The sequence below is a fragment of the Sorex araneus genome, chromosome 5 (genome assembly GCF_027595985.1).
Source record: "Sorex araneus isolate mSorAra2 chromosome 5, mSorAra2.pri, whole genome shotgun sequence".
Classification (NCBI taxonomy): Eukaryota; Metazoa; Chordata; class Mammalia; order Eulipotyphla; family Soricidae; genus Sorex; species Sorex araneus.
Genome location: NC_073306.1, coordinates 11,145,991 through 11,168,487, shown reverse-complemented (window position 1 = coordinate 11,168,487; position 22,497 = coordinate 11,145,991). Strand labels below are relative to the sequence as shown.

Here is a 22,497-nt window from a genome sequence, read left to right as displayed (position 1 = left end):
CCCACCCAAACTCAGAAACCAAGGCGGGCCCCGGAGCGGGAGGCTGAGAGTTGCTGTGGCTGCAGAGGCCTTTCTTTCACCTGTTTTTGGGGCCACACCTGACGGTGCTCAGGGCTTACTCCTGGCTCCGCACTCAGGAATCACTCCCGGCAGTGCTTGGGGGACCCGTTGGAGTGCTGGATCCCACCCGGGCTGGCCATGAGCAAGGTCAGTGCCCTGATGTACTGTCCGTCTCTCCTCACAAAGGGGGGTCTAGGATCCGCCCAGGAGGATCACACCGCGGCTGAGATCTCAAGGGCCCCCAGTCTGTTTTTTTTTTTTCTTGGTGATGGTGGTGGTGGCTTTTCAAGTGTTCTGTGGGAGTCTGAGGGGCCCCCCTGGGCCTCCCTGAGACAGGGCCTATGCCTGAGAGGTGGGGCCACTTGCCCCCCGTTGGGTGGGTGACTGGGTTTCCAGATTTGCACCCTGATGCTGAGGGAACCACATGATGCCCCAGAGCCAACTGGGTCTTCCGCATACAAGGCTCCATAATACTCTCTCAGGTACCCCCCTTGCCCCTCTGAGACCCCCCTCCAGCAGGCCATATCCAGCTGGCTCAGTTCTTTTTATTTTTTTTTGCTTTTTGGGTCACACCTGGCGATGCACAGAGGTCACTCCTGGCTCTGCACTCAGGAATCACCCCTGGCGGTGCTCAGGGGACCATATGGGATGCTGGGAATCGAACCCGGGTCGTCCACGTGCAAGGCAAACGCCCTACCCACTGTGCTATGTGCCTCGCTTTGAACTGCGAGCTCCAGGATCATTCCTGGTGGTGCTCAGGGACCATATTCAGGGTGCTGAGGATCGAACAGTTATCTGCTGTGTGCCAGGCCAATGCCCAACCCGCTGGCCCTCACTGCAACCTGTTTGAACAGATCCCGGGGCTGCAGGCTCAGAGTTGGAACTGCCAAGTATCTGCTTTATATCATTCAGCATGTGGCAGGAAGAAGGGAGACTTAAGTGCTCCTGCCCCTCCCGACCCCCATGGACGTTCATTTCCCTATACCGGCAGCCCCCTCCGCCAGCTACTTTCCACTGGGGCAGGAGAAAAAGGAACAAATCCTATAGTGGGAAGGGGGCCTGGGTGTGCCCTCCGACCCTGCGGGAGGCCCTCAGCTCCCCAACCCCTTCTGCGAGCCACGGTCGACCCCGGTTTCCCCCCAAGGACGGAGCGAAGGAGCGTGGGGGATGCTAAGGCGTTTGCAGGCGAGGCACCTGCGCTCCTCTGCTCAATTTTTTCACGTCCAACTCCGGGGCCGCAGCCCTGCACGCGGGACGCTCCGTCGCCGCTGGGCTCCGTCCGGGTCGCTCTGAAAAAAACTTCCCAGCTTGATGCTGAAGGGTCGGGAACGCGCAGGAGCGGGCTAGCCCGGGATCGGGCCGCATCGCCGGCCGCAGCTGTTTGGAGGAGGGGCCGGCGGCGGGGAGCTCGGGGGACGGCGATGGGGCAGAGATGACCCCGGACTGGGGGCGCGGCGGGGAGGGCCCGGGAAGGGAGAATCATCCCGCGTGTGCGCGGGTGGAGCGTCCATGTCCTGGGCCCCTCGGCCAGCGCTCGCGGGCTGTGCGGTCCTGGGTGCAGCTGAGTGATTGGATCGACCTGTTCGCCTCTCCCCTGCTCGGGCCTTCCTGAGCCCGCCGCCGAGGGGGGTTTCAACCTCGTGCAGGGCCGTTGCTTTCCGGACCCCCAGCTCTCTCCAGGGAGCGCAGAGCAAACGCAGAGTGTTTGGTACCTGCCTGCGGCCCCTCAAACACCTCGTGAATGAATGAATGAATAAATGACGGACTGTCCCAGATCACCTTCCCAGGGCCTACGGGGTGGGTGTGTGTGTGTGGGGGGGGTGCAGGAGACCCCCCCTCCCCTTGAACTTGGTTCCCACTAGGCTCAACAAGTTGCAATTTCCCTTCGCCTTCCCTCGGGGCCTCGGGCACTCCCGGACTAGGGGCTTCGGCCCTCCGGGTCCCCTGCATCCCCGCGGGGCCGGGCGGCGGGCAGGGGAGGGGGCGCGGGGCCGGGCGGGCGCGGGCCGGGCTCCCCGCTTACGTAAGGCGAGTCCCGCGCGGCCGGCCGGGGCTGGGGTGGGGGCGGGCGCAGGCGGCGCCGCCCAGCGCGCTCGGGGCCGGAGCCTCGCCGAGCGCCGCTTTCCCGGCCGAGGTGCGGGCCCGGGGCCACCCCGCGGGCAGTGACAGCGGACGGGACGCGGCTGCCCACGTGCGGGCCGGAGGGGGGGCCGCCCGGTGCGTGGGGGCGCGGGGGAGCGCGCGCGGGGATGCTGCACGCGCCGCGGGGAGCCAGCTCGAGACCGGATTGGGGGTGGGGGGCGGCGGCGGCCAGCGGGGCGGGGGGAGGGGGAGACCCGGCCGGCCTCTGGTCACCCCCAGCAGGGGCGGATCACGCCGGCGGCGGGCGCTCGGGACTGGGCTGCCACCGCCGCCGCCGGGGGCCGAGGGCGGGGAGGTGCAGCGTGGCGCCTCCCTCCACCTTCCAGCGGGCTCCGGGGCGGCCCGGAGAGCGCGTGGGGGGCGGGGTGAGGGGTGGTCTGAAAGTCTCCTTCCCCCCCCCTCCCCGCCGCAGGGGCGCGATCAGAGGGCGCCGGAGAAACAAAGTTCCCGACGCTCGCCAGGGCCAGCCCAGACCTCGCCAGGGCCATCCATGGCTTCCAAACTCCTGCGCGCGGTCATCCTCGGGCCGCCCGGCTCGGGCAAGGGCACGGTGTGCCAGAGGATTGCCCAGAACTTTGGCCTGCAGCACCTCTCCAGCGGCCACTTCCTGCGCGAGAACATCAAGGCCCGCACGGGTGAGCGGGCGCGCGGGGGGCGGCGGGGCGGCGCGGGGCTGCGGGGACGCGCGGGGCCCTCCCCACCCCCCACCCCCGCCTCCCGTGCCGGCTCGTACGTGCCGGGGCGCATGCAGCCCGCAGCCCGCCGCCGCCGTGCGGCTTAACCGCGACCGGGGACGAGGCGGTGGGCGGTGCTCGCCGCGGCTCCTTGCACCCCGGGGGATGGCACCCCATTCCTGCCTTGGGGGAACGGCGGCGAGCACCCAGCTTGCAGAACCCCGAGCTCGCCACTGGTTCTGCATGCATGCATGCATGCTCGCATACGCACAGAGACCCCCCCTCCCGCCTCCACGCCACGCCACGGACGGCTCGCCGCCCACCTGTGGGAGTCGGGCCGGGCTGCGCGCGCCCAGTCGCCAGCGCCTCGGGGCGCGCACAGCCGCGGGCGGCCCCGGGAGGCCGGCGCGTTCCGAGGGAGTCTCGCTCGCCCCAAGCCCGGGTGACACGCTTTGCAGCCTGTGACAGCCGGCAGCCGGCTTCCCAGGCGGTGGCTAGCCGAGAAGGCCTCCGCGGGCTTGCGTGGCGAGTTGCGGGAAGTCGAGGTCCTGCCTCTCCTCCCGGGGGACCCGACCCCGCCTTGACCTCGCCTTAGCTCCAGATCTCCCAGGGATGAGCGTTCCAGGGCCAGAGGGCAGCGGCCGCGCACCCTCGGGTCGGGCAGCTCCCTCTGGGCAACTTCTGTTGCAAACACGGGTGCTTGCCTGTCGCTTTTTTTATTTTTCTGTTGGGGTGGGGGTCCTGGGGTGGGCTACTAGGCGCTTCTTATCCACCGGGCGGGGGTGAGGGTGCGGGGGTGGGGTGGGGTGGGGGAGCAGGATCTTCTTTCCAAAAGCCCGCGTTCGTGGGGAAAGGCTGCCTGGAGGTGGTTCTGCAAGACAGAAGCGAAGTGGGACACTTGTTATTCGTCGTTATTCTTCAGAGTTTCAAGGAGAATCTGAAACTCGGCATCCTCTCCCGGAAGGGTTCCGAGTTTGTGGTCGCCTCTCTGGCTTTCGTTTGTGGCGACTGTTACCTCCAGTGGGACAGTTTTAATTTTAAGAAGTTGCACTCACATGCAGTTTATTTTATTTTTTTCTTTCCTTCCTGGGAATGCAGTTTGGGAAGAGGGGGAAGCCGCGAGCAGGCTTGGGCTGAAGGTTGGTATTGGGCTGGGGCTTTTTGTGAGCTGGGGGAGGTTGAACACCTATTTGAGCATCTGTGTACTTGAAGGGGTGTTTTTGTGTGGGGGGTCACTCCTGGCAGTGCTGGAGTGATGTGAGGTGCAGGGGGGCTCGGACCAACCAGACATCCCTGTACTAGCTCTCCGGCCCGCGTTTTGCAATTGTACGGAGAATGTGCGGGGTAGCGCCTGTTTCCCTGATCTTTCTTCAAGGTTTCAAAAACTTTCCACTGTTTTGTCTTAATCTCATTATAATCCTATCTTTGTTTAGAATTTTTTTTTTCTTTTTTACAAATGCCTGCATCTTTGGGGGGCCTTCAAGACAGTACAGGGGTTCTAAGGCACTTGCCTTGTATGCGGCCAACCCCAGTTCAATCCCTGCATCACTTAGGGCCCCCTGATCACCCCCCCCCAGAGTGAGCACGGAGCCAGGAGAAAAGCCGGGAGCACTGGGCCGTGGCTCAAAAGCCCCAGGAGACAAACCAAACACAAATGCCTTCATTTCCTCCTCCGTGTTTTTCCCCTGAAGCCACAAGTGACAGTGAAATGTTTAATCTTTTTTTTTCTTTGGGGGGGGAGGGGCCCACACCTGGAGGTGCTCAGGGCTCACTCCTGGCTGTGAGCTCAGGGATGGAAGGCAGGTGTCCTGTGACTCAGGGGCCCTGAAACGATAAATAATCTTCATCTGGGGGCAATCAAGTGGGTTCTATGGGGACAGCCTGAAAGAAGAAAAATCAAGGGCTAGCCGTTTGTCCTAGCCCGTGGCGGATGCTCTGTCTCCGAAGGCCTCACTCACCTTGATTTTTTTAGTTTGTTTTTTTCTTTTTGGGTCACACCCGGCAATGCACAGGGGTCACTCCTGGCTCTGCACTCAGGAATTACCCCTGGTGGTGCTCGGGGGACCATATGGGATGCTGGGAATCAAATCCTGGTCGGCCGCATGCAAGGGAAACGCCCTCCCCGCTGTGTTACCACTCCAGCCCCCCTCACTCTCCTTGAAACCCGCGCAGGAGACCTTCCAAGGTACTCTGAGCATGCTCCCCAGGGAAGTGCCCCCACACGCCGCTGTCTGGACCCTTCTAGAGTGGAGGATTTGAGCGAGAGGAGGCTGCAGCAGATTCCCCGGGGCCTGGGTAGGAATTTCAGTTGGAAAGTGCCTCGACCATCTGTTCCCGCCCCGAGTCCAGGGCCTTGGTGTCTGCGTGACTCTCCTGCAGCCGCCCGGGGCCAAGGGGCTGCTCCCCGCCAGCCAAGTCTTTCTCACCACCTTGCTGGTCCAGGCTGTGGCCGCTGTCACCTCCAGGCAGGATGCAGCCAAGCCAAAGTCTGTCCCTGTCCGCCCAAGGAGCTCCCTGCAGGTAACCCAAGCTGGCTCCCTGGTGTTCCTCCTGCCTTCAGAACAGGCTCTGGTTCGCCCTGAGGGCAGGGATCTGGCAAAGTGCTGATACCACAGAGTTCACCAGGAGTCCGCGTTGCAGGCTTGGCTCCCGGGGTGCGCAGGGCTTGGGGATGTGGCTAGGGAGAGCAGCCCTGAGCTCTGGGCGCCGGAAGCAAAAACAAGTCTAACTGCGTCCCCCACCCCACCCCCATACACACCCCCCTACAGAATTCAGCAGTCTCCAGTAAAGCATGCGGAGGCCGCCCTGCCTCTTAGCTCCGACTTGCTGTGGACATGTGTATTTGCTATTGACCTTGAGATGAGCCAGCGATCGCGAGTCGCCTGGCTGCCCGGAGTGATGCAGGCTGAGACGTCGCAAAGACTTGATGGGAAACCCCGCTCTGGGATCCTGGGCTCAGTCTTTGTGGAGAACCTTCCTTGGGTGTGGAGGGAGGGGAGTTTGTTTAGATGGCTGGGACATGGGGCCTTTCCTGGGCCGAGGGATGTTGACCGTGTGGCTTATCTTTTACTTCTTGCTTTTGAAATGTCTTCAACTTTGCAGTGAGTGTTGAGGGGAGAAGCACAGGTGTGCAGTGCGCAGGACTCAATCTGGGCTCTTGGGCGGTGACGGGGGATCGAACCGAGGTCGGCTGCATGCAACGCGAGCTCCTTACTTAGCCCTGGTACTCTCCCTCTCTGGCATTTAAACATTTTAGTTTTATTCATTTTTATTTTTATTTTTTTGCTTTTTGGGTCACACCTGGCTATGCACAGGGGTCACTCCTGACTCTGCACTCAGGAATTACCCCTGGCGGTGCTCAGGGGACCATATGGGATGCTGGGAATTGAACCTGGGTCGGCCGCGTGCAAGGCAAACGCCCTACCCGCTGTGCTATCGCTCCAGCCCCTAAACATTTTAGTTTTAAATACCACACCCAGCTGTGCCCAGGGTCAGGGATCACTCTTGGGGCCCCTGTGTGGGGTGATAGAGATCAGACCTAGGTTGGTTGTGGGCAAGCAAGTACCTTACCGATGCATGTGCGCTCTCTCTGGCCCCCATACTAGCTTTTCATTTGTTTACCTGCGTGCCTGTGCAAATGGTCGAGTGTATGTATAAGAACACACCCACACGCATGCACAAGCAGCAAGTACCTGTGTGAGTCCAAGTAATGATTTTTTTCCGGGGGTGGGGGTGGGGCAGGTTTTGGATCACATCCGGTGATACTCAGGGCCTACTCCTGGCTTTGCATCTGGGGAGTCACTCCTGGCGGGCCTGGGTGGGGGGGGGACCCCTACGGGATACTGGGGTTTGAACCCAGGTTGGCCACATGCAAGACGAGTGCCCCGTACACTGTCTTATGGCTACAGCCCCCAGTGACCCTTGCAAGGGATCTGTGAAGTTAGGGTGTGCAAGTCCTGATCTGGGGTTTGACGAGTGCGGTGGGAGGGGCAGCTGGCGGCTTTCCACCTGGGAGCACCTGGACCGGCATGAGAGCGCGCCCTTTCAAGAGCAGACCTGTGAAGCCGGCCGCTCTCGCGGTGGTGGGGGGGAGGGGTTGCAGATGGACACAGCATTTCAAATGAGACCCGGGGCCGAGGCTTTTCTTCTGAAAAGATGACCCAGTTCAGAGAGAGGGCGCGGGTGTTGGCTGGGTCCTCATTAAGTAGAAATGTGTGTTATTTCTTCTTATGTAAGAGAGAAAGCTTCTGAGAGCCGGAGAACAGAGAGGCTGTGGAGCCGGGCCGGGCAGCTGAAGCGGAGCTTGTTGCTCTGATGGACAATGGGTAGTTTTCCAGGGTGGAAACTTGGCTCAGGGCTGGGTGGGTATCACTGAGGAAGCCACCCGGGACCTCACCTAGAAGGCCTGGGCTTCCTCGTGTTCCCAGACCCAGGAGAAAAATCACTTTGGGGGGTGCCAGTCATAGAGAAGCAAAGAGCTGATAGAAAAAAAAAATCCAAAGAACCCAAGCCCCTAAATCAACCAGACAAAGCTTAATTGCTGAGATTGGGATTTTTTGATTGTTTTTTTTTTTGGGGGGGGGCACACCTAGCAATTTAAGAGTTTTTTATCAGTCCCAGCCTACCCTGAAACATGAACGAACGAAACTGATTCCTTTTTTTTTTTTTTGGCTTTTTGGGTCACACCTGGCGATGCACAGGGGTTACTCCTGGCTCTGCACTCAGAAATTACTCTTGGTGGTGCTCGGGGGACCATATGGGATGCTGGGAATCAAACTCGGGTCGGCTGTGTGCAAGGCAAACGCCCTACCCGCTGTGCTATCACTCCAACCCCAAAACTGATTCCTTTTTTTTTTTTTTTTAAAGTTTTTGGGCCACACTTGGTGATGCTCAGGGGTTACTCCTGGCTCTGCGCTCAGGAATTCCTCCTGGTGGTGCTCAGGGGATGCTGGGGGATTGAACCCAGGTGGGCACCGTGCAGTGGAAGTGCCTACCTCTCCAGCCCCACCAACTTCTTCCTTGATTTCAGTTTCTGGGTCACACCTGGTGGCGCTCAGGGCTTCCTCCTGGCTCTGTTCAGAGTGCTGGGCGTTGAACCCAGGCCTGCAGCGACGAGGCAAACACCCTCCCTACTGTACTATGTCTCTGGCTCTAGAAAATTAATTAATTTTTTTTTGTGTGTGTGTGGATCACATACACTCAGCGGTGCTTTGGGGTGCACTGCATGCAGAGTGGGGGTGATCGGCCTCAGGGCCCTACACATGCCCGGCCTGTCCTTTTACCCTCGAGTTATCTCCTTAGCCCATTTAGTTCTCCCCTCCTCTGCAGCCTCTCCCACGGGTCACACCCTTTGGCTGCAGCCTGGCTGAGGTGTGGCCCGGAGTCCCTGTGGCTGCCGGGATGGCTGAAAGTAGACCTGCCAGGATTGCACTTGGTGCCAGGGATCAACTCTCGGCCTCGTGCTTGCCAGAAAGGTGCGTTAGCCAGCCAGCCATTTCCTGGCCCCAGCACTATGTTTTTGGGGTTTGCAGGTGCTTGGGCCATTTCCAGCTCTGGGCTCCAGGCGTCACCCTTGGCCGTGCTCCCAGGGGGAACAGTGGTCATGCCGGGGATCAAACCTGGGCCTCCTGCAGGCTAAGCATGTGCTTAGCCTGTCAGCCATATCTCCATCCTCTTCCTCCCAATCGGCTGCTCTGGCCTGGACAGAGGGCGGCTGATGAGGTGAGTCCCTGGTGGCCTAGCTAGGAGATCATGTGAGCACTGGAAAATGAGCCTGCCGGGTGTTTTCGGGGTTTATTCACTGGGATTCCCCCAGAGATGGCGGGGAATCGGGGAATTCTTAAATCTCTGGGGAGTCCATCTGTATTGGTGTTTTTTTTTTTTTTTTTTTTGCTTTTGGGTCACACCCCATGATGCACAGAGGTCACTCCTGGCTCTGCATCTCAGGAATTACCCCTGGCCGTGCTCGGGGGAACAATATGGGATGCTGGGAATTGAACCTGAGTCAGCCGCGTGCAAGGCAAAGGCTCTACCTGCTGTGCTTTCGCTCCAGCCCCTGTATTGTCCTTTTTTGAGGGGAGGGCGTCTAACCGGGGGGGTGCTCAGGGGACTGCAGAGTGCTGGGGAATCAATGCAGATGGGGCAGTTTTTGAGACTCCCTTTATGGAGAGGCGGGAATGTCGTGTTCTTGAGGCCTGTAAGCCAGGACATCTTCCCGGGAGCGTAGTCAGGGGATGTCAGAATTCATTGCCTTGGTGAGGGGGGTGCCTGTTTTATCCAGTTGTTTAATTAATAGCCCCCAGGTTGGATGTTAATCAGTATTCCTGATACGGGGATTTGTTACTGGTAAGCCTGGGACCTAGGGGGCTTCCTCAGCCTAAGAACTGAGTTTCTGCTTTGTCCGGAAGTTCAAGGGGGGCTTGTAGGTAGAGACTGGTGCTCCCCATTTAAAAAAATTATTTAAATTTTGGGGCCACACTTGGGAGTGCTCAGGGGCTATGCCTGGCTCTGTGTCCAGCAGTGCCCCCTGGTGGTGGTTGGGGCATCACAGGCAGTGCCAGACCAACATGAGATGGACAGCATGCAAGGCACGGGCCTTACCCCAGTCCTGTCTCTCTTGGCCCTGGGGCACCCCATATTTTTTTTCGGGGGGGTTTGGGCCACACCTAGGGCTACTCAGGATTTCCTCCCGGCTTTGCACTCAGGAATTGCTCCTGGCGGTGCTCCAGGGACCATATGGGGTGCCAGGGATTGAACCTGGGTTGGCTGTGTGGAGGGCAAGAGCCCTTCCCACTGTCCTGTCACTCTGGGCCCGGTGCTCCCCATCTTAGTTGGATGAGCACCTCCAGTGGGCGCCCAATGTCAGACCTTGGGGAGGTCGGTGTTGGCTGGTGGGGAGAGGCCCACAGCCCACAGAAGTGTCGCTTGGGGGCCACAAGCTGCATGGGGGGAAGCCTGAGATCTCGGTGGTCTGCATGGAGACACACTGGTGCCTTCGAGTTTGTTCCTCTCTTCCCGACCAAGCGAGGCAGGGCGGTTTCAGGGTCAGCACACCCATGTAGCACAGCTCAGGTGTTACGTGGGCATCCTCGATAGAGAACTTGCTTCCTAGCCAAGATGAGACTGCGTGGGACTTGACTCCCGTTTCCCCCGTCCAAACCTCTGAGTCCATCACTATCACTGTCATCCCGTTGCTCATCGATTTGCTCGAGCGGGCACTAGTAACGTCTCTCATTGTGAGACTTGTTACTGTTTTTGGCATATCCAATACGCCACAGGTAGCTTGCCAGGCTCTGCCGTGCGGGCGCGATACTCTCAGTAACTTGCCTGGCTCTCCTAGAGGGGTGGAGGAATCGAACACATATTGGCCTCGTGAAAGGCGAACGCCCTATCACTCCAGCCCCTGAGTCCATCAGGGATCTTTAAAATTTCCCACAGCTGGGGGCCAGAGTGATAGTACAGTGGGTAGGGCATTTGCCTTGCAGATGGCTGACCCGGGTTCGATCCCTGGCATCCCATAGGGTCCCTGAGCACTGCCAGGAGTAACCCCTGAGCATTGCTAGGTGTGACTCAAAAAGAAAAAAAAAATTCCCATAGAAGGAACTTTAAGGTTTTTTTTTTTTTTTTGGTTTTTGGGTCACACCCGGCGATGCACAGGGGTTACTCCTGGCTCTTGACTCAGGAATTACCCCTGACGGTGCTCAGGGGACCATATGGGATGCTGGGATTAGAACCTGGGTCGGCCGCGTGCAAGGCAAACGCCCTACCCGCTGTGCTATTGCTCCAGCCCCCGGAACTTTAAGGTTTTTAATTTATTAAATTAAATGTTTTTTTTTTTTTTTTTTGCTTTTTGGGTCACAGCAGCACACAGGGGCTACTCCTGGCTCTGCACTCAGGAATCACCCCTGGCACTGCTGGGGGACCATATGGGATGCTGGGAATCGAACCCGGGTCGACCGCGTGCAAGGCAAATGCCCTACCCGCTGTGCTATCGCTCCAGCCCCCGGAATTAAATGTTTTTAATTAAAAAAAGTTTTTTTTTTCCGTTTTGATTTTGGGACCATCCCCCATCTGTGCTCAGGGCTTCCACCTGGCTCTGCTCAGGGATTATTCCTGGCGGTTCTGGGGGACCTGCTCTTTGGGAAGCTGGGAATCAAACCCAGGTCAGCTGCGTGCAAAGGAAAGCCCTGGACCTTCTGTACTACTGCTCCAGCCCCAGGAACTTTAACTTTTTATTTCTGGGGATGGGCGGGGCAGAGATTTGGGCCACACCTGATTGTGCTTAAGGACTCCTAGCTGACTGCTCAGGGGTCACTCCGGGTGGTGCTCATGGGACTCTGCAGTGCTGGGATCGAACTGGTTGGCTGAACTGATCTTGGGGTCTGTAAGACAAAGACAGGCGCCCTACCCCCGTTCTATGGTCTGATTGTTAGCAAGGGTTATCAAGGACCCCGCCAGGGTGCTGGGGAAGCAACCTTTTTTTTTTTTTTTTTTTGCTTTCTGGGTCACACTTGGCTCTGCATGGGGGTTCCTCCTGTCTCATGTACTCAGGGATTACTCCTGGCATTGCTCTGGGGACCATATGGGATGCTGGGAATCGAACCCGGGTCGGTCACGTGCAAGGTATCCACTATACTATCGCTCCAGGCCCAGAGGAAGCAGTCAAGAAGCAGCCTTGACTCATCTGTGGGTCTGTTTGCCCAGAGATTTATTTTTATTTATTTATTGGGTTTCTGGGGAGGGGGTGGGTGTCACATGCTCAGAGGTTACTCGAGGTTGTCAGCTACCCATGCTCAGGGTTCGGGATCAAACTAGGGCCAGCCTCGTCCAAGACGATGCCCTTTGATGTCCTATCTCTCTGGCCTGCAGCCCAGAGCATCAAACACACACACACGGTGACCACGTGGATCCCCTTCAGAAAGCGCTTCCTTTTCTTTTTTTTTTTTTTTGCTTTTTGGGTCACACCCAGCAATGCTCAGGGGTTACTCCTGGCTTTGCACTCAGGAATTACTCCTGGCAGAGCTTGGGGGACCATATGGGATGCCGGGGATTGAACCCGGGTCGGTCGCGTGCAAGGCAAACACCCTACCCACTGTGCTATCGCTCCGGCCCCAGAAAGCGCTTCCTTTTCTGGGTCCTGTGAACGCCTGTTGCCTCCAGAGCCTGTTCTGGCGTCCACACCTGCCTGCGACCCCGTGACCCCAGCTTTGGGTTCCCAAGGTTACTCATCCATAGGATTCGCTCTTGGATCTGTTTGGGGCTACTCCTGGCTTTGTGCTCGGAGGACCCGGTGGTCCTGCCTGCAGGGCGTCTACAGCCTCGGGAGCAGTCTCCAGACCCTCGACTTCTTGGCTTTTTCAGGATGCAGTCTCACTCAGGCAGGGGAGGGGGGTCAGTGGCAGGGCATTGGGCTGTTCTGGTCAGCTTGGTTCTGTTCTTCCTGGGGAAGTTGGCTTTGGGCTGGGCTCCCTGGGGAGGGCCTCCCCTTTGGGAGACAGACAGGCAGCACTTCTGCAGCCCGGAGCCCGGGCAGCTGCCGGCTCCGTGTTGTGTTTGTATGTGGGCTGGCGGTCTCCAAGTCCCCGAAGCAGCAAAGTGTCCACAGGGCTGGATTTGCTGCTCGTGGCACGGAAAGTCAAACACTAACCATGAGCAGAGTTCACAGGGAGACTGAATTCAGAAAGCCCAAAAGAACAGTCTGTAACTGAAAAACAAAAACCCAAACCCAACAAAATCATTTTTTCCCAGGTGTAAGGGAATTTTTTTTTTTTTTTTTTTTGCTTTTTGGGTCACACCCGGGAATGCTCAGGGCTGACTTCTGGCTCTGCACTCAGGAATCACTCCTGGCGGTGCCATATGGGATGCTGGGAATCGAACCCGGGTCAGCCACGTGCAAGGCAAACGAATTTTAAGATCATGGAATTTTAAAGATCATGGAACAAGGTCTAGGGGAGGTGAAGATATAAAACAAGGCAGTCTCTTGTTTTGTTTTTTGGTTACACCTGGCAATGCTCAGGGGTTACTCCTCCTGGCTCTGCCTTCAGGAATGACTCCTGGTGGTGCTGGGGAAAACAGATGGGATGGTGGGGATTGAACCCGGGTCGGCCGTGTGCAAGGTAAGCACCCTCCCCATGGTACTATCCCCCAGTCCCTGTTCTTTCTGAATCTTTTTTTTTTTTTGGCGTCACACCTGGCAATGCACTCGGGTTGCTCCTGGCTCTGACTCAGGAATTACACCTGGCCGGTGCTCAGGGGACCATATGGGATGCTGGGAATCGAACCTGGGCCGGCTGCATGCAAGGCAAAAAAAAAACAACAACCAAAAAACCCCGGGCCTACCCGCTGTGCTATTGCTTCAGCTCCTTTCTGAATCTTCCTTTGATTGATGAACTCCCTGATGTCACTTGTCTGCGGTGGGGGGTGGGGTTCCCAGCTGTTATCAGCTCTGGATCACAGGAACAAAGTTCTGGAAAGATCATTGCATGCCGACCAGCTGGCATCCTGGAGCTGGGGGCCATGTGAATTGCTGTCGCGCGGATCCGAGCCTGTGCGGAGTGAAAGTTTAGGCAGCTTGGGAAAGACCCCTTTCTCTCTGCTCCCACCTGTTTTTTGGGGGGGGCAACTCGGGCACATTCCAGTTCTTCTCTCAGAGTTTGCTCTCTTAATTTCTGCGAGGGTTTTCACCTGTATAGAAAGAGCTCTGTTTGTTTCTTTTCTTGGGAGGAGAGGGCTGCTACACCCAGTGATACTCAGGATTTCCTCCTGGCTTGGCAATCAGGAACCACTTCTGCACTTGGGGGCGGTGTGTATGTGTATGTGTGTGTGTGTGTGTGTGTGTGTGTGTGCGGTGTGGGGGGGACCATATGGGACGTCGGGAATTGAACCCGCTCTGCTGCGTGCCGTGCTATGGCTTTGGCCCCAAGACAGCTATTTCTGTTTCAGTGCCGTGTCCTGCTTCCTATCCCTTTTCCCAGTCTCTGTTCCTTTTTTGGTTCTGTTCTTGGGCGACACCTGCCAGTCAGTGTTCAGGGCTGACTCCTGGCTCTGCACTCGGGGATCACTCCTGGCTGAGGCTGGGGGACCATAGGGGATGCTGGGGAGATCCAGCCTCGGTCGGCCGTGTGCAAGGCAAACACCCTACCTGCTGTACTATTGCTCCAGCCCTCTGTTACCTTACGCTTGCTCACGTTTAGTATGTGTGTGTGTGTGTGTGTGTGTGTGTAATGCACACACACAGTGTTACTGCATTTCTGGCGGGGGGTGGGTGTGTGGGCAAACCTAGTGATGCTCAGCATTACTTTCTGTCCAGTGCTCAGGTGTTACTCCCAATTCAGAGCTTGGGTCACACCTGGCGGTGTTGGGGGACCACGTGCTTATTGCCTGGGATTGAATGTGGTTCTGCTGTAGGCAAAGCAAGTGCCTTTATTGCTAGGGTGACCTGGAGCCCCCGTGTTTTCTCTCTCTCCAGTCCAGTCTCTGGCTTTCTGAAGAGTTTGTCTCCCAGGGGGGCTGGAGCAATGGCACAGCGGGGAGGGCGTTTGCCTTGCATGCAGCCCACCCAGGTAGATTCCCAGCATCCCATAAGGTCCCCCGAGCACAGCCAGGAGTAATCCTTGTGCATCGTCAGGTGTGACCCAAAAAAGATTAAAAAAAAAAAAAGTTTGTCTCCTGGAACTCAGGTGAGTGTGGCTGATCATGGAACATAAACCAGTAGCAGGCCGAGGCACAAACCCACTCATTATATTCATTTTTTTTTCCAGGCATACAATATTCCAACACCAATTTCCCCTTCCCTTCTCCAGTATCCCCGGGTCCCCTCCCATCCCCCAGCTGCCCTTGTGGAAGGTAGATAACACATATTTCCTATTGCTTGGTTGAATAAAACTTAAAGGAATGGCAAATAGAATTAGTAGAAAATAAGGTAGTCAAAATTCATGATGATGAATTGCTGCAGTGTTTGTTTTTGCTTTTTGGGTTATACCTGGTGATGCACAGGGGTTACTCCTGGCTCTGCACTTAGGAATTACTCCTGGAGGTGCTCAGGGGACCCTATGGGATGCTGGGAATCGAACTCGGGTTGGCCCCGTGCAAGGCAAACGCCCTACCCGCTGTGCTATCGCTCCAGCCCCATCATCTCTCTTACTGAGCCGAGGGCATAAACTGATCACACCAAAGGAGGGAGCTGAAACCAAGAGGGAAGGTAGGGTTCAGGACTAACCAACTTCCGGTCTCCATTGGGGGTCTTGGAAAGCAACCCCGGAGGATAGCAGAGAAGGGGGGGCGGGTGGGGCTGCAGTGATAATAAATGCTCAGTGGGTCTGTGTCTGGCTAGATCACAAGGGGGGTGAGGCTGCCTCGCGCTGGCAGCACCCAGGCACAAGAAGGACAACACGCCGGGGTCACAAGTTGCTGGCGTCCTACGAGAAAGTGCTGAAGAGGAGAAAAAGAGTTGATTTCCAGCTACCCAGACATTTGCAGTTCGGTACCATCTGGCTAAGTCCAAATGCCTGTGCCAGACCCGTGGTTTAACCAGTATCTGGACTCTTGGAACTTGGAAGTGAGATGGTTAAAATGTAACACCAGCTCCCTTGGCGATGGGACCTTTTGTACCGTTGTCTTAAAGGCCAACCTGAAGATGGAGGCTCAGGTGGGGAGAAGGCAGAGAAAGGAACCCGGCTCTCCTCCTGCTTGTGCGTCGGGAAAGGATTCTTTGCTGAAAGATAAATAGTCCAGTGAGTCTTCTGCACCAGCTTGACAAAAAAAAATCACTTACCATCCCTTAACTTTTTACTAAATGACCCAGAGAGATAGCGAATGGACAGAATGAAACAATGCTATTTAACAACTTATTCGGTCAATTTTATTTATTTTTTACTTTTTGGGTCATTCCCAGCGATGCTCAGGGATTACTCCTAGCAGTGCTTGGGGAAGCATATGGGATGCTGGGGACTGAACCCAGGTCGGCCGAGTACAAGGCAAACACCCTACCCACTGTATTATCGTTCCGCCCCCTTACTTTTTTGCTTTTTCGGTTATACCTGGCTATGCTCAGGGGTTACTCGTGGGTCTGCACACAGGAATTACTCCTGGCATTGCTCAGGGAACTATATGGGATGCCAGGTGGATCAAACCCAGGTTGGCCCAAGGCAAACCGCCCTACCCGCTGTCCTAACACTCAGACACCAGAACAACTATTAAAATATTCTGTAAAAGTTATGTGTGAGGTCTATCAATTTAGTGTATGTAATGTATATTTTTTAATTTTTAATTTAATTAATTTTTTTTTGTTGTTTTTTGGGTCACACCTGGCGATGCACAGGGGTTACTCCTGGTGGTGCTCAGGGGACCATATGGGATGCTGGGAATAGAATCCAGGCCAGCCTCGTGCAAGGTAAACACCCTACCCGCTCTGCTGAGTACACTCTAGTCCTGAGTGTATGTAATATTTTCTGAGTACACTTGACCTTGAGGATGGTGACTGGTGTCCATCATTTTACAAAGATGGGGGCCACACCCAGCAATGCTCAGGAGTTACTCCTGGCTTTGCTTTCAGGAATTACTCATAGCGGTGCTTGGGGGACCATATGAAATGGGATGCCAGGGATCGAACCTGGGCCAGCCACGTGCAAGGCAGGCACCCTACCTGCTGGACTGTTTTTCCGGCCCAGGAACTGCATAACATTTTGAGTCACTACCAAACTGTTCCAAAGCTGCTATACCATTCTGCATTGCCACCTGCCGTGAATGAGGGTTCTAGTATCTTTCTGATTTTGCTGGGGCCATACCTGGTGGTCCTCAGGGGTTCTTCCTGGACAATGCATCGCTGGCAGTCAAACCCAGGCCTCCTTTCCTTGTCAAGCAGGTGGTCAGCCCAGTGAGCATTCTCTCTGGCTCCTTGTCTTTTTATTGCAGTGGGAATGTTTCAGTGACTCGGATGTGCTGGGACAGTGAGGACATCAGTAACACCAGAGGTCAGAGTAGGGATCTAGAATGACTTTTTCCTATTTGCTGAGCACCCCAGACAGGGGTTAGGGAGAGAGAACGAGCTCCTAATGTCCCGGAGCTCAAGACAAGATGGACAAGATGGTCAGTTCCCCTTCCCCTCCTTTTCCATCTCCTTCAGACAGGTTGGTCAGCAGAGGAAAAAGGGGCCAGCATGCATGGATTTACCCAAGACAGGCTGCGTCACGGGAGTGAGGAAGAGCAAGAGAGACTGGGCAGGAGCAAGATATCACAGCGGGGAGGGCGTTTGCCTTGCACGCAGCTGATCCAGGTTTGATTCCCAGCATCCCATAGGGTCCCTGAGCACTGCCAGGAGTGATTCCTGAGTGCAGAGCCAGGAGTAATCCCTGAGCATCACTGGGCGTGACCCCAAAAGCAAGATAGATAAATAAATAAATAAATAAATATATAAAGAGCAAGAAACACCGATTACCTGTGCAAAGAGAGGAAACTTCTGGCTGCTTCTTCCCCAAATCCTTGAGTGGGCATGGCCCCCAAGGTCTTGTCCTCTGGGGCTGGAGCTACAGGACAGCAGGTATTGGCGGTGGCCTTACACAGGCTGGGTTCCATCCCTTGTATCCCATAAGGTCCCTAGAGCACCGCCAAGGAGTCATTCCTGAGCATCGCTGGGTATGACTCAACTCAAAAAGCCAAAAAAAAAAAAAAATCTTGTTCTCCTCAGTCAAAATGGCAAGTAAGGGAATGGAGATCGCCTGGCCAAGTTGAGAAAAGAAATTGAGAGAAGGGTGTGGTGTGGTTCAAGAACTTAAAATAAGAAGTGAGAGAGCAGTGAAGAAGATATTTTTATAAACTCGGTCCATTTCCTACCTCCAATCTAGCCACTGCTTTCTAGCCGGTGATATTTTGGGGAGGAGAGTTAAGTGGGCGCTTGGTGAGGATGGAATTAGCCTGGGAGCCTCAGGAAGGGCTGGTCCGGTAGATGCACAGTGGGGTGTTTGTCGGGTGGAATCATTGGGAGTGATTTAAATGAAGTGTGTCTGAATTTCTTTTTAAAATTAAAAAAAAAAATTTGGGCCACACCTGGCAGTTTTCATGGCTTACTCCTGGCTCTGTGCTCAGGGATCACTCGTGGTGGACATGGGGACCATATAGGATGCCGGGGATGGATATTTGGGTCAGCCGATTGCAAGGCAAGTGTCCTACCTCCACTCTGTCCCCATATTCATATTTCTTTTTTTTTTTTTTTTTTTTTGGTTTTTGGGTCACACCTGGCGATGCACAGGGCTTACTCCTGGCTCTTCACTCAGGAATTACCACCCCTGGCGGTGCTCAGGGGACCATATGGGATGCTGGGATTCGAACCCAGGTTGGCTGAGTGCAAAGGCAAACGCCCTACCCGCTGTGCTATCGCTCCAGCCCCCCCATATTCATATTTTAATTTCTTTTTTGGCAGTGTCTTTATCAAACCCAGGGTCTCACACACGCACAGGACATGGTCCGCTCGAGCACTGTCCCCAGTGATATTTTTGTTGCTTTGGGGCCTCACCTGGTGATGCTCAGGGGTTATCCTGGCTCTGCTCTCAGGGACCACTCCTGGCGGTGCGCGGGAGACCATCTGGGATGCTGGGGCTTGAACCCGGGCCAGCTGTGTGCGAGGCAGACACCTTTGCCTGCTGTGCTCTGGCTCTGGCCCCTCTCCTAGTATTCTGATGACATTCAGAGCTGGCGGAAGTGGAGGCCGGAACCCTTGCCAGTGTCCCTGGGCTTACGTGTAAGTTCAAGTTTATACTAGGAAGACAAGGGGGTCCAGTGCCTTCCTTGAGCTTTAGTTTAGTTATCTGGTCTTTTGTTTTGCAGTCACACCCAGAGATGCTCAGGGTTTACTCCTGCTCTGTACTCAGGGATCACTCCCTGACTGCCAGGGCTCAGGGGACCATATGGGGTGCCGAGGATCGAACCTGAGTTGGCTGAGTGCAAGGCAGGCGGGGCCCTTGCCCACCCCGTTGTCCTGGAATGTTCTTAGTGGCGTGATGAGTGCTTTTTAGGACAAAAGGTAGGAGTGGAGCACAGCGAGGTGTAGAGCATCTGAGAGGTCAATGAGGGCATGTGACAAGTCCCTGGGGCAGAGCTGAGGGATCTGTGGCAGGTGCCAACACCAAATCTCATGGGAGGAAGGGATGGTGCCCGGCCGGTGGAGGGTGAGGAATGGGCTGTTGGTTTAGAGGAAACGGAACTTGGGAGTCTGCAGACCCCTGGTTCTCCCTCTTACTAATTTCATAAGCTTTGGGCGGAAGTGAGTTAATTTGAGCCCCTCCCTTGTGAGCACCTGCACCTTCCCAAGAGGCATGCCCGGGTACGAGATGCTTGATGTGTGGACTTGGTTGGAAAGCTTTCCTGATGACTGCGCTGCTTTGGCGGGTCCCGTGTATCAGTCTGTGATTGCCTGCCACTCACTCCCTCAGCAGATGCTCCCAACACCCATTTAAACTCCCCATCAAGTTCTTTCTTCTTTGAGTTTTCCTTTGAACTTTTTTTTTCCTGGCCGGGAGATGAGGTTGGACCACAGCCCGAAGTATTTAGGGCTTGCTATTGGCTTCACACTCAGGGATCGCTCCTGGCGGGCTTGGACCATATGGAGTGCTGGGGATCAAACCTGGCGTAGTCTTGTACAAGGTCCACTTTGAGCTTTGTGTGTGTGTGTACGGAGGTGGGGAGGGGGCAAACCTCGAAGTGTCAGGGCTTACTCCTGGCTCTATGCTTAGGGATCACTCATGGCAGGCTTGGGGGACCATATCGGGTGCTGGGGAAGTGTACTATCACTCTGGATACTGAACTTCTTTACAAAATAGTACTTGCAGTAAAATTGTGCATCTCGGGGCTGGAGCGATAGCACAGCGGGTAGGGCATTTGCCTTGCATGCGGCCGACCCAGGTTTGAATCCCAGCATCCCATATGGTCCCCTGAGTGCAGAGCCAGGAGTAACTCCTGTGCATCTCTGGGTGTGACCCAAAAAGAAAAAAAAATTGTGCATCTCTTTGAGACTTGGACCCCAAATTGCTTTCTAAAATGATCACAAAGATGAGCAGGGTAAGTTTTCCTTGTGTCTGATGGGACAGCTCTTAAGGCTCCTGCTCTATCTGATTTGCCTTTAGTTTTTTTTGGAAGGAGTGGGTTGGGTTTGGGTCCCATCAGCAGTGCTCATGGCTTACTCCTGGGTTTGCGCTGAGGAATCACTCTTGGTGATTTAGGAGACTTAGGGATGCCTGGAATTGAACCCTGGTTGGATGCTGGGGAGGAAGATAAATGCCTTGCCTACTGTACTAGTTCTCAGCCCCCAACTTTTAGTTTTTCTTTTTCTCAATTCTCCGTTTTCTCCTCTAATGTCCTCTAGGGGCTGGAGCGATAGCACAGCAGGTAGGGTGTTTGCCTTGCACACTCCTGACCTGGGTTCGATCCCTCCGTCCCTCTCGGAGAGCCTGGCAAGCTCCCTGTGGCATATTCGATATGCCAAAAACAGTAACAAGTCTCAGTAATGTCCTCTAGATCTTGATAAGAATAGGATTTTCAGGTTCTGTTGCAAATACCTACATTGATTCTACTTTCCCTGAATGGAAACTATAAATATTGTCTCAGGGCATGATCTAGCTTTTCTAGAAGAAAGATAAATTTTTTTTTTAGAAAGATAAATATTTTTTTTTTTTTTTGGGTTTTTGGGTCACACCTGGCGATGCACAGGGGTTACTCCTGGCTCTGCACTCAGGAATTACCCCTGGCTGTGCTCAGGGGACCATATGGGATGCTGGGATTTGAACCCGGGTCGGCCGCGTGCAAGGCAAACGCCCTACCCGCTGTGCTATCTCTCCAGCCCCCAAGAAAGATAAATATTTTTTAAAAAAGAAATTGGGAGATGGCTTTCTCACCAGAGTTACTTCTTTGACTTACATTTTTTTTTTTTTTTAAATCAAGCATCTTGGGGCCATAGTGATAGTACAGCAGGTAGGGCATTTGCCTTGCATGCAACTGACTCAGGTTTGATCCCCGGCATCCCATATGGCCCCATGAGCACTGCCAGGAGTGATTCTTGAGTGCAGAGTCAGGAGTAACCCCTAAACATCACCAGGTGTGACCCAAAACCCCAAAATTAAAAAAAGAAAAATCAAGCATCTCACTGGGAGTTAATTTAGTCCCTCCCTTGTGGGACTCATGACCTCTCTCCATTGAGTTTTTATAGCTTTTGTGTTCTGGGGTTCAGAGTAGCTAAACGCCGCGCATAACAATGAGTTGTTTGTTCCGTGTCTCAGAATTGGAAGGATCTGGGGTCCTTCTGTCCAAGTGGCCATCCCTCCTGGGTCTCTGCTCCAGCTGCTGCCCGCCAGCCCACCGCCCCGGAGGCAGACGCCAGGGTGGGATAGGACTAACGGTTGGAAGATTTCTTGCCGGGATGCTTGGAACTGTCAACTGCAGACTCTCATCCATTTCCTTGTTGTACTTGGTGTCCCTAAGTGTTGTTAGGGATTAACTGCCCCAATTTACTCTCCACCCTCACCCTCCTACCCGCCCCCCTTCCCCCCACACACATACACATTCTAGACCCATTTTCTGTATTTGGGAGGCTCTGTTTAACCTTCCAAAGTTGACAGTATTCGAGAGTCTACTCTCGAATACTTGGGTTCGAGTACTTGGGTTCTGAGTCTGGGCATCTCAGAACCCAAGAACAGTCATGCAGTGCTTAGAGGCTACTACATATTCCAGGCTTCCACAGTCTATGGCCTTATTCTTTGAGTGAGTGTGAGTGTGAGTGAGTGTGTGTGTGTGTGTGTGTGTGTGTGTGTGTGTGTGTGTTACATATATACATTATATATTCCTTGACTAATACTGAGGGTTAGGATGGCCATAGAATTAAGGACATATTTGAAGTTTCAGGGGTTTGACATTGGGTTTTTGTTTATTTGTTTTTGGGCCACACCCAGCAGTGCTCAGGGCTTGCTCCCAGCTCTGTGCTCAGGGATCACTCCTGGTGTTGCTTGGGGAACCATTTGGGATGCCGGGGATTGAACCCTGGACAGCCGCGTGCAAGGCAAGCACTCTGCCCATTGTGCTATCAGTCTGGCTCCAGTTTCAGGGGTTTGCATGACCATTTCACCCGAACGTTGCAGGCTATTGATCAGTGGCGGGCAGCTCACCACTTTGCATCACTGAGTCAATTTGCTGGGCGTGAACCACGGCTGACTGTTTTGCTTTGTGCGTGCTGTCCTCTGAAATCCAGGGCCTTATAAATAGGTGCTGACTGGCGCAGCCGTGCAGGCTCCGGGTGGTAATTTGGCGGGGAGCGTGGGTGCTAACAGCAGGCAAAGGTGCGACCTTTCTCTGTTGACTCATTTATAAATGGTGGCACCACTCCTGCCTCCTGAGAACTCAGCGGGTCACCATGTGTTGGCATCGCTGAGGCCAGTCTAAGTGAGGCGCTCTCCGTGAGGGGGAGTTTTTTCTGGGAGTGTCACACCCAGCTGTGCTCAGGGCTTCTTCCTGGCTCTGTGCTCAGGGATCACTTCCGGGGGGCTTGGGGGAGCCATACGGGTCACAAGCGGCCTACCTGCTATCCTTACGCTCTGGCCCCGTGAGTGGGAATTTAAGGAGTGGGGGGGCTCAAAACAAAACA

General features: G+C 55.1%; 1 protein-coding gene across 2 annotated transcripts in view; it reads left to right on the top strand.

The window, feature by feature from the left end:
* The first annotated feature begins 2,093 nt into the window (after positions 1–2,093).
* The window catches only part of AK4 (adenylate kinase 4), a 70,497-nt gene continuing 50,093 nt past the window's right edge, over positions 2,094–22,497 (top strand). Inside the window, exons 1-2 of one of the 2 annotated variants that reach the window (XM_055140072.1) lie at positions 2,094–2,194; positions 2,615–2,837. In XM_055140072.1, coding sequence (XP_054996047.1) covers positions 2,693–2,837 — 145 coding nt within the window. In that variant the 5' untranslated portion in view covers positions 2,094–2,194; positions 2,615–2,692. Of the gene's footprint in view, positions 2,278–2,614; positions 2,838–22,497 lie in introns of both variants that reach the window. The other variant, XM_055140071.1, reaches the window with a different exon arrangement.